The sequence below is a fragment of the Nomascus leucogenys genome, chromosome 18, assembly GCF_006542625.1.
Source record: "Nomascus leucogenys isolate Asia chromosome 18, Asia_NLE_v1, whole genome shotgun sequence".
Taxonomy (NCBI): Eukaryota; Metazoa; Chordata; class Mammalia; order Primates; family Hylobatidae; genus Nomascus; species Nomascus leucogenys.
The window spans coordinates 50,054,671-50,071,377 of NC_044398.1; the positions used below are offsets into that span (position 1 = coordinate 50,054,671).

A 16,707-nucleotide genomic window follows, 5' to 3' on the forward strand; every position below is an offset into this window, starting at 1 on the left:
GAGACAGAGTCTTTTGTTGTCACCCAGTCTGGAGTGCAGTGGTGCCGTCTTGGCTCACTGCAACCTCTGCCTCCTGGGTTCAAGAGATTCTCTTACCTCAGCCTCCCGAGTAGCTGAGATTACAGGTGCCGGCCACCATGCGTGGCTAATTTCTGTATTTTTAGTAGAGATGAGGGTTCACCATGTTGGCCAGGCTGGTCTCGAACTTTCGACCTCAGGTAATCCACGCGCTTTGGCCGCCCAAAGTGCTAGAATTACAGGCGTGAGCCACTGCACCTGGACTGAATGTATTTTTTTATACTTATAGAGTCCATTATGTGTGTCTAACTACCTATTTTAAATATCTCTTGTTTAACAAATTCAGGGCTTATGTATTTCTTGCCTTGGTATAAAATGACCATTAAAATGATGGAAAATCATCTACTTTTAATTTTCTTTCTGTTTTCAAGACAGCTTTAAGGAAATAATGCCTTAAAACTTGTAATTACACACTCAGTTTGGACTTAATAAAATAGATTACCCAAGCAGCTGTGCTGTGACTTTCTCATGCATACTTGTTAATGAATTGGTACAGATAGTAAGTTAGAAACCCATTTATATAGTTGTGTTCATTTGAAGTGAACACAACCTTTTCGACTACCTTTTCATTAGGTAGTGTTTTGCAAAATTTTTTGTCTTCTGAAATTAAACAAAAAAAGAATATTCAATTATCAGAAGATGAGAGACAGAAAAGATGGTATGTTGGGCATTTAAATGTATACCTTAAAACTATGGATCAATTTTTTATCTTTTTGAAATTCGTAATTTGTTTTGCTGCCACCAGAAGCCTCACCTTCTAAGTTTAGATTTATTCATGTAATGTATGCTTTCAACAAGTGATCACAGATACAGTTTTTTCATTTGCAGTTGTACCATTAACTTTTTAATCTCTGGAAATTTCAGTGACAGAGTATTCTTTAGTCATTCTCTGAATGCTGATGATAGAGTTACCATTCAAGTCCCCATGGAGGGAGATTTATAATAATGGCAGTGTACCAGGTCATTGCATGTTGCCTTATCAGCATAAAATAGTAACTAAGTCTTACTATCTCAGCATAATGTCCCATTGAATTTTCTTTGCTTTACTGACCAACAAGGACGAACATATCTGGATGAATACTTTTAACACAAATTAATAATGAGATTTCATCAATAAGTTTCTAGCAGCTATCACATTTACCTTTCTATTTCTTGAAATATTCTATGGATTGGGAAAGCAGTTACTGAGAACAGGAGAATCATCAGAGTCTGTTTTAGGGCTTGAGAAAGGGGTCTTTGGTTTATTCATTTGTTTCTAGATTTTGAGAATGTGTAATGATAAGACATGGTCATGTTCTTAACTCCTAAGGGGCTTACAACTTAGTGGGAGAGACAGAAAAATGACAAATTAATGCTGCAGATTGGTGCTGGCCAATAGTAGCCACTGGCCACGGGTGGTTATTGAGCACTTGAATGTGGCTAGTGAGACTGAATAACTCAAGTTTTAATTTTAATTATTTATTATAAGTTAAATATGAAAACTGATGCTGGATTCATTTATTGGGAAACTTTGGAGAATGTTTGGAATAATTTGGATATATAAATCTACTTTTTCAACTGTACATTTTAAGAAATCGAAATATAGATAAAGTATTTCTGATGAAAATTTAGGACCTGAATTGAGATGTACTGTAAAATACACACTGGATTTTGAAGGCAGTCCAAAAATATAAAATATCTCAGTAATTTGTGTGCTGATTATATGGTGAAGTGATAATATTTTGGATACATTGTGTTAAATATATTATTGTAATTCATTTTATCTCTCTTTTTTAACCCTTTTAATGTAGCTAGTAGAAAAAATTACATACCTGGCTCATGTTATATTTCTATTAGATAGTGATGCTCTAGATGCACAGGAAGCCTATGAATTCTGCCTTTGGGGAATAGGGGAACATTTCAAAGACTTTGAATCAGTTCTTTATGGTTTTAAGTGTGGTTTGGTGATTGGGAATGGGTTATCTCAGAAGTATAAAGTAAAGGTTCGAAGGTCTGGGAGGAAAATGGTATGCATTAATAACAGAATTATGAGTAGCATGGGAATTTTGGAACAAAGAATATAGAGAGAATGGCAATAAATGAGGCAGAAAAGATTGGGACTGGAGTACTTAAGAGCCACAGTTCTCTTTCAAGGTCTTTGGACTTATTTTATAGTTAATGAAATTTTCATTGATGTTTTTAAGCAGATGAGTAACAATATCAGATATCTGCTTTTAGAGAAACTAGTGGTACCATGGAGGATCAACTGGATGAGGCAAAGAAATGGGGGCAGTAGACCCCATATGTGATTTTAGTTATTCAGCAAAAGATGGACTAAGGCAGTTTATCTTGGGATAAGAGAGGAAGAAATTCAAAATATATTAGGATAGAGAATTAGTAGTACTTTGTTGGGGTAAAGAGAGGAGATACAGATGACTTTGAGAGATAGCTGCTTGAGGAGTTTATGATAGTATTATTTGATTTAGTGACTCCTGTAGGGTAGTATGTTATGGAAGAAGGTTGAGGCAGAGGATATAGTGAGTTTGAGGTACATGTGGAATATCCCTGCTGGTAGGCTTTCAGAATACATGTCGGTAGCTCCAGGAGAGGAGGATGTTTGAGGGAGAGATTTTGGTTTTATTGAAGCAGTAGAATTTAGGTAATAGATTTCCCAGGAGACTGTAAAAACAAGTAGGGAGTTAATTTTAGTGTGTGGATTTCATGATAGATTATTTAGTTATATAAAAATAATTTTCACTCAGGAACTTATTGAGTGCCAATTTGTGCAAGTGCTATACTAGGCCCTGAAGATGAAGAGACAAACAAGACAAATGTTTCTGCCTTAAAGAGAATGAAGTTCTAGAAGGAAAGGCAGACAAGTAAATCTGGGATTAGAGTTTAGTGTCGTAAGTACTTGTGATGAGCTGTAGAGAAGTAAGGCTGAGGAAAGGATGAGCGTGAGGGCATGAAAGAAAAGGAGACTGGAGAGATGTGGGCTCGATCTTGAAGGGGAAATTTGTCATTTGTTCCCTTTTTGGCAAATCTTTTGTCTATAATAAACTTCCTAATTGTGCACTCACATGAGTCTCTATGTGCTGGTTCCTATTAGTTCCTTCATTCCTTTTCACTGTGGTGTCTGTCACCTCTTCTCTGTCAACCCTCTAGGTACAGATAGATAGTCTTTACCAGTGGTTGTAGTTTATAGCATGGCACGATTGCTGCAATAAACTGCTTGCAGCTGTTATTGAGGGTTGGTAGCAGAGAGATGATTTCATCAGTATGTTTGTGTATGGCTTTTTAGAAACAAGTATTTGTCAGACATCATAGCTTTTCTACCTGGTACCTGCTTTATTATTGTCTTTGTCAGGGGAGGCATGAGAGATGGTGACAGATCTGTGACAGGGTGAAGAGACTGTTCAGGCTGTTGGCCAAGGTGATAAAAGGAGAGGGGGAGGACAGAAGCAAGCTGTAAGGTGACAGCTAAGTCTTAGCATATGAATATAAGGTAAGGTAACCAACCCTGTAGTAATAGAGCACCCTTGAGTTGCAATAACTAGAAAATCACCTGAAAAAAAATCAGTAAGGAAAATCATGTGTTTACCATGAAAACTGATGTCTACTAAAGATACCATGATAATGAATTCACTTCGTTACCAGTTGTGTTTCCTTATTCAAAGGTCGTTTTCCGTATTTGTGTGTTATATCCGAAGAACAATAAAGTGTTGCTTGTGCTTGAAGTGCCCTTCACCACTCTCTGGACTTTCTCCTATTTTCCTTTAAAGATCGTGTTAAACATCTGTTGTGAACCTTTTTCTGCATGCTGTGTCTCACCTCCTATCCCTGTTTAGCGCTAGGTTTTTCTGTGCTTCTAGAGCATCCTGTACACTTCTCTCTGCAGCAGTTAGCTGTGTCATTAGAGTAGTTTTGTCCTCTTTATTAGGCTATTGGCTTCTCAAGGACAGGGACTGTCCTATTTTCATCTACTGCCCAGCTCATAATTAGTACTTAAATGTTAAGTAAGTAAACCATGAAAATACCAGTGTACTCTATAGGGCTTGAAATCTCAATGCAGTCACACTTTAGACAGGAACATTAGAATTTGTAAGTTTTTGTTTTCAAAATTATTAAACAAGGGTGGTATATGTTTTTTCCCCTAAAATTTGGCTTTAAATGACTTTCTTTTAGAAAGTTATATTTTTCAGGTAATATTGATCATGTAATTTTTAGTTGTCAAACTAAACAAAATTTGTTTGTGAACTAAAACCAATTTTAGTCCTGTTTTAGCTGAGCATTGTCCCATTGACAAATTTTTGCTTTTTGTACTCTGTTAACTGGCCCAATGTTATAATTTATATAACTACACAATTTATTATTATATAAAAATTATGGCTGGGTACGGTGGCTCAGCCTGGAATCCCAGCACTTTGGGAGGCTGAGGCGGGTGGATCAGCTGAGGTTGGGAGTTCGAGACCAGCCAACATGGAGAAACCCAGTCTCTACTAAAAATACAAAATTAGCTGGGTGGGGTGGTGCATGCCTGTAATCCCAGCTATTCAGGAGGCTGAGGCAGGAGAATTCGCTTGAACACAGGAGGCGGAGGTTGCAGTGAGCTGAGATGGCACCATTGCACTCCAGCCTGGGCAATGAGAGTGATATTCCATCTCAAAAAAAAAGAAAGAAAAATTATGGTAAAGGAGACTTTAAGCAGCTAAAGTACAAAAATGCATAAATGTCTTTTTCTGTATATGATTTAAAATAGGATTAAAAAAATAAGTTCAGCTTTAGAGCCTGATAGGATCAGGCTACCAAACATTTATGGTAAATGTTTTTTTCCATAAGTCTAAATTAAAGGTATGATTATAGGCTGTAGGGATTTATACTATTCAGTAATATAATTCTGTACTTGTAGTAAGGTAGATACCTAGGTATTAATACTGAGTAGCATGTGCTGATTAAGAAGCAAGAGGTGTAGCTCCTTAGTATGGATTCTGCCATTCTCGGAAGTTTATTATAGAAGCAATTCTGAACTAATGTCAAAAGTAAAAAGAGGACAAATCTCAGTATTTTTTGGTATTAAAAAAAGTAACGATGCAGAAGGAATCTAAGTTTTAAGTTACCTTCTTATATATATGGTTCCCCAATTTTTCTTTTCAGTGGATAATGGGAGGATTATTTTAGTCTATCTATAGATAAAGTAGAACAGGCCAAGTCTTTTTTTAAATATGAAATTAGGTCATGTGCAGAGGTACTGGTCCCAATTCAGTTGTTAATTAATGACAGATATAACCCATAAAATTAACTTTGTTTTTTTGGGGGGGAGGGGGTGGTGGTTTTTTGTTTGTTTGTTTGTTTTTGAGACAGAGTCTCGCTCTGTCATCCAGGCTGGAGTGCAGTGGTATAGTCTTGGCTCACTGCAACCTCCACCTCCCAGGTTCACGCAATTCTCCTGCCTCAGCCTCCCAAGTAACTGGGATTACAGGCACCCACCACCACGCCTGGCTAATATTTGTATTTTTAGTAGAGACAGGGTTTCACCATGTTGGCCAGGCTAGTCTTGAGTTTCTGACCTCGGGTGATCCGCCTGCCTCAGCCTCCTGAAGTGTTGGCATTACAGGCATGAGCCACGGTGCCTGGCCTGTTTTTTTTTTTTTTTAAAGTATGAAAATTCCATTTATTTTTGTTGGTGACAATTCATGAACAGAGTTCTTATAAATGTTAGAAAGCTAATTTTTATTTGACTCATATATTGGAAGTACTTATATCTTACTGCTTATTCATTTTAACTCTGATTTATCTGCAGAGTAACAGCAAATGGTGGTATGGACTTAAGAATTGTCTTTCAGTATTTATGTTTTTATAATACAAATGTATTGGGCTGAAGAGGTGAGTTTGCCCTAAGCCCACTCAGGAACATTGACTTTTGAATAATAATGAACATTAATATCACATAGAGTATTTAAAAATATGTATTTTTTGAGACAGGGTCTTACTCTGAAACCCAGGCTAGAGTGCAGTGGCTCACTGCAGCCTTGACCTCCTGGGCTCAAGGCATCCTCTCACCTCAGCCTTCCAAGTAGCAGGGACCACAGGCATGTGCTACCTACCCTGCCTGGCTAATTATTTTTTATTTTTTGTAGAGACAGGGTCTCTGTGTTGCCCAGGCTGGCCTTGAACTATTGGGCTCAAGTGATCTTCCCGCCTCAACCTCCCAAGGTGCTGGGATTAGAGGTGTAAGTCACCACACCTGGCCCCAAAATATAAATTCTTGACTAACCCCCAGCCACTATCACCACTTGCCACCCCCAGTAACTCTGGAATGTGGCCCAAGAATTTTAATAAGCAACCTCAGATGATTCTGATGACCCACTGACTTCTTGTGAAGAAACACTAGTTTCTATAGGGTCAATACTATTGTTGTCACTTTCGTAAGTCTGGTGGACTAGGCAAGGGCCTATCCTGCCCCACATCCTTGTCCCCTCAAACTCTAAAGTTGATCATTCTCATTATAATAAAATCGGGAAATAAATCACATAGAAAAAAACGTATATAATAATAATATCCAGAGAAAACTGATAATATTTTAGTTTGTCTTTATGCTTTAAAATTTAATTGGAATTTCGTTGTATTGTTTTATCTTCTGCTTTTCTTAGTTGCCCTTATACATTTTTTTTTCCTGGACCTGCTGATGGCAGATCATGCAGATTTTTTTTTTTTTTTTTTTTATATGGAGTCTTGCTCTGTCACCCAGGCTGGAGTGCACTGGTGCCATCTTGGCTTACTGCAGCCTCTGCCTCCAGGGTTCAAGTGATTCTCCTGTCTCAGCCTCCCAAGTAGCTGGGATTACGTGCGCACTACCACGTGCAGCTAATTTTTGTATTTTTAGTAGAGATGGGGTTTCGCCATGTTGGCCAGGCTGGTCTTGAACTCCTGACCTCAGATGATCTGCCCTCCTTGGCCTCCTAAAGTGCTGGGATTACAGGTGTGAGCCACTGGGCCTGGCCAGATTTTTTTTTTTTTTAATCAGAAATCATTCATAGCATTTTCACTGCTAGTATTAGTATTGCCTCATCTGTTGAGTCATGATTTACTTAACCATTTTTCTGTTGTTAAATATTTAGGTTGTTTCTGATTTATTTCTTATAAATAACACTGGAATGAACATCTTTGTTAGGAAGGCATTTTTTCTGTCTAGGAATTTTCTTCCCTTTGTTTAAGGGTCTAAAAATATTTTTTTAAAACTCATGAAACATACTGCCAAACTTTTCCAAAAAGGTTCTGCTGATTAAAGTTACCAGCAGTAAACTAGAGTTGTTACATCCCACCTTCACCAGCATTGAGTGTATTTCTTAAAAAAACATATTTTTGGTTAGCTAGAAAAGACAGTGCATTATTACTTAACCATCCCTTGTTGTAGTTAAATATATATTTTGTGTATATGTAAAGATTAGTTTGATATTTTACGCTAAGTATTTTTTATGCCAAGAACCTATGTTTTCAAGCTTGAGGAAAATTGTTGGTAATCAATCAGTGTTAATTCCCTTGAATTTTTCAGTGGTTTAGGCAATAATAAACGTGCACTTTCTTTTTGCCAGAGATCGGAGTGTTTCACAAATACGGAGTCCTTGTCTAATCTTTTCTCATACAGTTTGCAAATTGAAGATTTAAGCTGATTTTAAGTATGGAACTCATTCATTAAGAAAACAAGGTTCTTCGGGAGGTGGAGGCTGCAGTGAGCTGAGATGGCACCATTGCCCTCCAACCTGGGTGACAGGGTGAGACTCTGTCTCAAAAAAAAAAAAAAAAAAAAAAGAAAACAAGGTTCTTATTTCTACTAGAAACTAACTTTTTACCTTTCATTGTCAATAAACCTAATTATCTGTGCTTCTACTTAGAATTACTGTTAAGTCTAGATTTCAAACATAATTCCACCTGTTTCTTGGTTTATCAGTTTTGAAGAATGCCATCCAAATTTAGATTCCCTGATTTTTAAAAATTAGGGGCTGGGCACGGTGGCTCACACCTTTAATCCCAGCATTTTGGGAGGCCGAGGCGGGTGGATCACCTGAGGTCAGGAGTTTGAGACTAGCGTGACCAACATGGAGAAATCCTGTCTCTACTAAAAAAATATAAAACTAGCCGGGCATGGTGGCTCACGCCTATAATCCCAGCTACTCAGGAGGCTGAGGCAGGAGAATCGCTTGAACCAGGGAGGCAGAGGTTGTGGTGATCTGAGATTGTGCCATTGCACTCCAGCCTGGGCAACAAGAGCGAAACTCCATCTCAAAAAAAAAAAAAAAAAAAATTAGGGAGCATTTCCTTCAACTTTTTCTCTTCTCATTGTATTATGTTTATAATTATTTCCATTTCTTGTATTATTCCCAGTGTTTGTCCTGTTCACTCACCGAGATTGCTAGACTCTGGATTTCCCCTTGCTGGGCTGATTTCCTGCAAACCACTTCCGGGCACAAAGCTTGGGAGTGGTAGGATTCACCTTGTTTGTTTCTCTCAAAGATTACAGTCTGCAGCTGCTTGTTGTACAATGCCTCACAGTACTTGTTTTCTGTATTTTACTCGCTTTTCTAGTTTATGGCAGGAAAGTAGTTTCAGATCCTCATGGCTGGTAGCTGAAGTCTTTAAAAACTTCTTAATTGCTGAATTGAGTGATTCTTTCAGAGTCCCCGTATTGAAGTCTTTGAATTTGATACTGTCAAGTTTCCCTTCTTTTGAAATTTTCCTTCTTGACTTTCAAATGCTACTCTTTCCTGGTAGACTTCTAACTTTCTTTTCTGCCTCCTTCACTTAGTCTGGTTCTTTAGTTATGTTAATTGCAATAATAATTATTATAATAATAATAGAAATCACTATACGAGATCATGTGCTGACTTTAAACTTATATTCTCATTTTAATTCATAAAGCAACAGCTTAGTATTTTCCAGGGTTCTCTTTTCATCATGCACTTACTCTGTATGCTTTCGTATGTTATTGACCCCACCTGTATATTAATGACCTTTATATTTTTAGCCCTGATTTTTTTTTGAGACGGAGTCTTGCTCAGTTGCCCAGGCTGGAGTGCAGCGTCGCGATCTTGGCTCACTGCAAGCTTGGCCTCCTGGGTTCATGCCATTCTCCTGCCTCAGCCTCCCGAGTAACTGGGACTACAGGTGCCCGCCACCATGCCTGGCTAATTTTTTTTTTGTATTTTTAGTAGAGATGGCGTTTTGCCATGTTGGACAGGATGATCTCGATCTCCTGACCACCGGCCTCAGCCTCCCAAAGTGCTGGGATTACAGGCGTGAGCCGCCGTGCCCGGCCAGCCCTGATTATTGTAAATTGGGAACTGAGTTCCCAATTAATATAACCAACAATCTATTACCATTTCCACTTGGGTTTTCAAAAGACTTATCAACCTAATGCAATCTAAATGTAACTCCTGTTTGCTCTTCTCTTTCCATTCTTTTCTTCATCTTGACATTAACTGTAGTAAAACTACACACACGGTAAAACAAACTGTACTTCACATAAGCAAACATACAACCTGTATATTAATTTAACCTTCTGATTGTTTCTTGAATCTGTCCCTGCTTCTGCGTTCCCACTGTCTTGTCCTATTGCAGCTCTCTTCATCTTGTCTGTACTACTATACCAACCTCCTAGTTGCGTCTCTCTAAAATCCGTAATATTTTAAAAATTTAAATCAGAATGCACTTCCTGGCTTAATCTTCAGTAGTTTCCTAAATGCTTCTGGATATTTGCTTTGCAACGTGACCTTCAAACTCTCTGTGCTGTCACTTGCTTTTCCTTAGGCCTTTCACTTGCTGCTCCTTTTACATACTCTGTATGTATGTCAGCATCATTCCCTGAAAGTACCATGCTGTTTTTCCTAGCTTTTGTTCTTGCTTCCTGCTGTTTCCCCAACTTTTATTGGGCTAACTCCTGTTTATTTATTTCTAAGGATTAGTCACTTGTTTCCAGGTCTCTTCCTTTTTGCCTCCACAGTGTCCCATGAGTAGCTCTAGCATTGTGTCTATTATTATCATGTTTCACTTTCCTTTACCATGTTACGAGGTTCTAGAAGGCAAGGAAATTTTAAATTCATAATTTGTAGCCTAATCACCTAGCTTGAGTACATGATGCTCAATTCATTTGTCAATAGTTTCTAGCTTAAAAAGGGACACAGCTGTCCATCATTTTTTCAAAACTAGAAGTGTGGATGTTTTCTTAGTTTCCTCTTTTTATCACATCTAACTGGTTCCAAGTCCCTAATTTTCCTTTTTTTGGAGGAGATAATGTTTTTTCATACTTTTGTTCGTGTTTGTCATTAGTTTGTTTATTCATTTAACAAATTACATTAAGTGCTCCTGTGTACTGGGCAGTGTACTGAATATTGCATGCCAAATATTGCATTGTATTTATGGAATCTATCGGTTAATTTTTGGAGAATTAGCATGTTTATGAAGTTGGTTTTATTTTCCATTTAGGGACAAGGGTTTATCTATTGAAGTTTAATTTTAGGTACCTGAGGAAGGTTTTACAAATATTCTTACTTGATTTTGTACATTTCTTTTAAGGCTTATTTGTGTTAGTTTTTTTCCTGTTATGAATGAGATTTTTTTGTTGTTATATTTTCTAATTTGTCATTGCTTATGTATGGGAAACTGACTAGATGATCAACAATCTGGCCAATTCATGAAACTCTTTTAGTAGTTTTTGTGGATTTGGGTTTTTAACTATTGGATATTTCAATGACAAATGACAGTTTCTTTTTTCTTTTACATATTTTATGAGTTGAATTCATTTTTTGGATCTTAGCACAAATCCAGTACAGTGTTGAGTAGAGCAATTATACTTGGCACTTAGTTATAAGTGAGATATGTTTACAGTGTTCTTCTATTTAATTCTTCCCTGCTCTTGTTTCAAAATTATGTTAACCTTATAGACCATAATATACTTCAATTTTAATCTTGACTTTAATGAAAGAACTTATCTGCCTTGTTGATTGTGATGTTTCCTTTAAATACTAATAATTTTTAAAAGTCAAATTAAGGAAGTGTCACCTGTTCCTATCTTGCTAAGAGTTATATCCTGAATCTGTGAATTTTATCAGATGCTTTCTTGGTGTCTGTAGAGATGATCGTGTTTATCTATGAATCTAAAGAATTACAATATGAGATTTCCTAAAGACAGACTTTCTTAATATCTGTGCTTGTTTCATTTAATGTAGTGCTAGATTTCTAATGTTTTATTTAGGATATTTTCTTCCGTATTTATAAGTGAGATATGTTACAGTGTTCTTTAATTCTTCTCTGCTCTTGTTTCAGAATTATGCTAGCCTTATAGATTGTGCTGAAGGCCACTTCAGGTTTTTCTAGCTGGAAAAACTTTAAAAATTTAAACTGTTTAAACAACAGGAATTAATTGTTTCTTGAAGATTTAGTAGAGTTTGTTCATCAACATCATTTAGAAAATGGCTGTTTCTTACTTAGCATCTTTATTTCCCCAAGTTCTAGTCAAGTATCAGGAGCAAAGTAAGAACTTCTTTAATATTGGTTGAATAAGTATTCTCTAGATATTTTAGGTTCTGAGACATGATTTACCATATAGAATTTTTATATTAACAGAATTTATTTTCATCAGAGAAAACACATTCACTAGGATATGGAATTAATCTGAAGGAGAAATGATATCTGTCTCCACAGATAGATTTTCTTCATAGAAAGATGTTTAGTGATAAATGTGAAGCTAACATTTTAAGGAAAATAGTTGAATTTGCATCAGTGAATATTGTACATGTATAACTACCATGTGTAAGAAGACCAAAAGTGACCATTTCACAAACATGTGTTTGTGTTTGGGTTATTTTTACTGTTTTCACAGTTAGAGCTTATTCTGTGATTTAAACTCACAAACATTATAGACAAATATTTTTAGAAGTTAAAGTTCTTTAATTTCAATAAAACTGATTTAGTCTTTCCATTCACATTCTTCTTTTCAAATTCAGTATGTTAAAGCATTCATGAAACTCTAGTGGCATTTCAGAAGTAATTGAACATCTGAATATAATTCTAGGATTTATAGGGAAAAGCAGTGGTTCCTCAACTAGGGCCAGTTTTGCCCCCAAGGGACATTCATTAGTGTCTGGAGGCTTTTCAGTTGTCACATTGGAGGCGTGTGTGTGTGTGCGTGTGTGTGTTGTGTGTGTGCATGCGCCACTGTTATCTGGTGGGTAGAGGTCAGGGAAGCTGATAAACATCCCACAGTGCAGAGGATAGCCCTCACAACAAATAACTTTGTGTCTCAAAATGTCAGTGGTGCTAGGGTTAAGAAATTCTGCTGTAAAAGGAAAATATATACAGAAATACAAATACATAATATAAGCAGGTGTTCTCAGATGTGTGTTTTTTTTCTTCAGCAACTGAAGTTCTGTGTAACCTAATACAATTTACAGTGCTCTTATACAAAGGGTTTGAAGTATCTTGCTCTTGACTGACATCTAGTGAGATATTTAAAAATAAAAAAGCTGTAGCTAAACATTAAACATGTAAATCAGAGTTACTACTAATTCTTACTTTTCTACTGTTAGGAAATTCACAAATAAGGAAGCTAGGAAAAGATTAAATGATTTGTTTATAGCCTCTGAGAAATTATACCTGAGAAGTAATAGAATGCAGTAAATTCTTAGCTTAAGTATTATTCCTCTTTTATGTTTCACTTATGTTCCTGATTTAATGTTAGAGCTTAGAATATGAAGTCTTTCTTTTGATAATTTTCATAATAAAAGCTGTGCTACTCATATGTAAAACTTTTTATATTTTAAAATATTGCCTAAAATCGTAGAATTTCAGAGCCAAAGAAGACCTTGGTGGTTTAGTCTAATTCCTTCATTTCTTGAGATAAAAAATTTCACTTTCAGAGAAGTAAAGTGATCTTACCCAATATCATACAACTTGTTAGTGCCAGATCTTGAATTAGAACCCACAGCTCTTGACTGTTCATCACATTGTTTTAGGTAAAGGAAAGTATTATGCATACTTTGGATTCGGTTTGAAGCTTTTATTTATTTTTCAATGAAACTATGAATATTAAAACTGTTAAATTATTTCCTTAGAATATATTCACCTGTATATATGTTTTAAAATGAGTTAGTATTATGTTTATAAATCTCCTGTTTCATTTAATTTTGACTTAAATGTTATACCGGTTTAAACATGAAATTTAAAAATGTTTATTTCACAGGCAACCACACCTCCAAATCAAGGAAGGCCAGATTCTCCTGTCTATGCTAATCTTCAAGAACTGAAAATATCCCAGTCTGCTCTTCCCCCACTTCCTGGGAGCCCAGCAATTCAGATTAATGGAGAATGGGAAACTCATAAAGACAGCTCAGGGCGTTGCTATTACTATAACAGAGGAACACAGGAAAGAACTTGGAAACCTCCTCGTTGGACTCGGGATGCAAGCATCAGCAAAGGAGATTTCCAAAATCCAGGGGATCAAGAGGTATGAGTAATTAAGGAATCAACTGCAAGTTACCAGATTTTCTCTTTTCATTATTCAGAAACCAAAGAAGTAAATAGTTTTGTTTCTTACTGTCAGCATGTTAAAACACTTGAATCTCTAAGATCATTAAAAATTCTTTCCAAGCTTTACTAATATTAATGCTAGCTACTTCCTAATCTCTGACTAATGGACAGCTGCTAACCTGACGGTGTGCGTACTAGTTCCATAACTGGGTTTAAGTTGTCTAGTGCCAGTGCACTCCCTTATGTCTTAGAAGATACTATTTCAGTTGTTACTGCACAAGCCGATGATATTTTAAGTTAAATTTAATTCAATTTTTTAAGAGATGGAGTCTAGCTCTATTGCCCAGGCTGGAGAGCACTGGTGCAATGATATCTCACTGTAGCCTCAAACTCTTGGGCTTAAGCGATCTTCCCACCTTAGCCTCACTAGTAGCTGGGACTACAGGCACATGCCACTGGCTAATTTAAAAAAATTTTTTTTGTAGAGATGGGGTCTTGCTGCCTGACTTCAAGCAGTCCCCTGTCTCAGCCTCCCAAAGTGCTAGGATTACCGGCATGAGCCACTGCATCTGGCTGTCCAGTGACATTTTTTAGAAAAAAATAGAAAATATGTGATGTGACCCAGCAAAATAAATAGAAATAATATACTTCTCTGTTGGCTTAGTATGGCTACCAGACTACTTCCCATTTTTTCTCTTTGTCAGTCAGCGGTACAAGACCATTGTTTTACTTATATATGAGGGAAATAATTGTAATTCCTTTGCTACAATTGAATCATTCTGTTAAGTCTAACAATTCACTTTAAAATCATTATTTTCTCTAACAAGTGTCTGTACTCTTTTTCTCCTTCTGGTTTCACCTTCCTCTATACCTCTTGCAGGATAGTGCAGTAAATTGGCCAGCTGTGTTTTAGAAACACTTATCTTAGTAGTCTGGCAAGAGGCCTTGGGGTTACTTAAACGTACAGGAGTAACTTGGTAGGATTGATAGAATAGAGTGAAATCCTGCCATTTGGTAGATTGGAGCTCCTCCACCTGCATAGGATATCCTGCTCTTATAGAAAGCAGCTAGCTCATACAAATAAAAGCAAGCTTCAAGTAGATAGGAGCTAGAAAAATCAGGGAACACATCTTATATTTGGCAGACTCCCAAAAGCTTTTTGTAGTTAATAACTCCCTTCTTTTCCCATTTTTCAGCTCGTTTATTTATAGCTTTAGTTTGGTAATAATTTGTGTTTTTAGTGTTCAAGTGAGAGCAAAAATAGAAAAATTGTTCGTGTTTAACTATCGTAAGAAAGGAAAATTTGGCTGGGTGTGGTGGCTCATGCCTGTAATTCTAGCACTTTGGGAGGTGGATCACTTGAGGTCAGGAGTTTGAAACCAGCCTGGACAACATGGTGAAACCCTGTCTCTAAATTAGCTGGGTGTGTTGGCGGGCACCTGTAATCCCAGCTACTTGGAAGGCTGAGGCAGGAGAATCGCATGAACCCGGGAGGCGGAGACTGCAGTGGGCCGAGATTGCGCCACTGCACTCCAGTCTGGGCAACAGAGTGAGACTCCATCTCAAAAAAAAAAAAAAAAAAAAAAAAGGAAAATTTTGTTTGAATTGTACGTTAGAAAGATTTGAAAATAAGCTATCCAGTTTATCAATAATAAAGTAAAATTTTACAATTTTGGAGAATTAGGAAAAAGACTAAATTATAGACTAAAAGAATTTAAGTATACATAGGAACTTTTAACATGTTTCTTAGCTATTTTAGTAAACAGATAGGAGTGACTTGTATACAGGGTCTCAATTTACATTACTGGTCTCTATACAAATTATATGAAGATTAATATTTCCAAAGTGGCTGGAGCACATCTTCCAGTGACTTCTTGAGAAAAGTTGTGTATGGGAGGTAAAATGGAAACTATGTGTGTTTGAAAATGTCTGTCTTCTCCTCTCGTATTTAACTGATAGTATTCCTGGGTATAGAATTCTAGGATGGAAATTATTTTCTCTCACAGTTGTGAGGCATTTTGAACTTTAATGGGTTATCTGGGTCAGCCCGTCATTGGGGAATCTCCAGTGTTAGCCCCATTAGGTCTTTCCTTTTGGACCAATCAGAATGTCCACAGACGTCTTTAGGTCTCCTGCCTATACACGGTTAAGGGCTGTCTGTGTCTTGGTATTGGCATTCATTTTGCACGTGGTCCCTCAGTCTCCTTTCTCTTGGTACCCATGTCCCTATTGTGTCTTGTCCCCCAACTCAGAATCTTAGTATTTTTCCCTTCTCAGAGGGAATAACTCTCCATACGTCTGCTGGGGTAGGGACGGGTTGCACACCTAGCAGCCAGGTATGTAGAAGGAGATTCTGGCATTTTTAATCCTTATTTTAGTACCACTGCTTTCACTCCCCAGTTTCACAGATACCTGATACCGTCAGTTGCTGAGCCGGTTGCAGATTCTGTTCCGTAAGCTTGTTGGGTTTATTTTCCCCTACTCTCCTTTGTCTGCACCATACTGGTTTAGATTCTACTTTCTTCTTTGTAGGTAATTCAGGTTTTTTGTTCATCTGCTTGACTGTTGTTCTCCCTGTTGTTGTGGGTTTACATCATTTTAAGCATATTTCACTGTTCTGATTTTAGTGGGGTTTGAGAGGGAGCAACTGTTGGCTCTTCTGTCTTAACACAGAAGCTTATTATTTTAGTGGTTACCAATCATTCGTAGTCGGGCTGATTTCACCTTTCAGGGACATTTGGTAAAGTCCGAAGACTTGTTTTGGTTGTCACAGTGTGGAACGTGCTACTGACCTCTAGTGGGTAGAGGCCAGAGATGCTGCCGAGACAGGATCTTGTTATGTTGCCCAGGGTAGACTCAATGCTCAAACTCCTGGGCTCAAGCAGCCCTTTTGCCTTCAGCTTCCCCAGTAGCTGGGACTACAAGTATGGGCCACCATGCCCATCTTTAGCATGCGTAGTTAGTCTATGCATAGTCTAAAGTTAATCACTATCTTCTTGTTCCTTGAAGCCATATAGGATCGATGTGTGCTGTTGTGCTGTTGCTGTCATATGTTGTATTTCAATTTTTTAGCCCCTTTGTTGTTGTTGTACATGACTCTTAAAATTAATCCTGATTTTTACCACCTTC

The 16,707-nt window shown here is 37.1% G+C and overlaps 1 protein-coding gene across 7 annotated transcripts in view; it reads left to right on the forward strand.

Moving 5' to 3' along the window:
- Positions 1–16,707, forward strand: part of ARHGAP12 (Rho GTPase activating protein 12) — a 128,937-nt gene that overhangs the window by 59,731 nt on the left and 52,499 nt on the right. For all 7 annotated transcript variants that reach the window (XM_003276000.3, XM_003276001.3, XM_003276002.3 and 4 more), the window contains exon 4: positions 13,292–13,555. In XM_003276000.3, the coding sequence (XP_003276048.1) occupies positions 13,292–13,555 (264 nt within the window). The remainder of the gene's footprint in view (positions 1–13,291; positions 13,556–16,707) is intronic.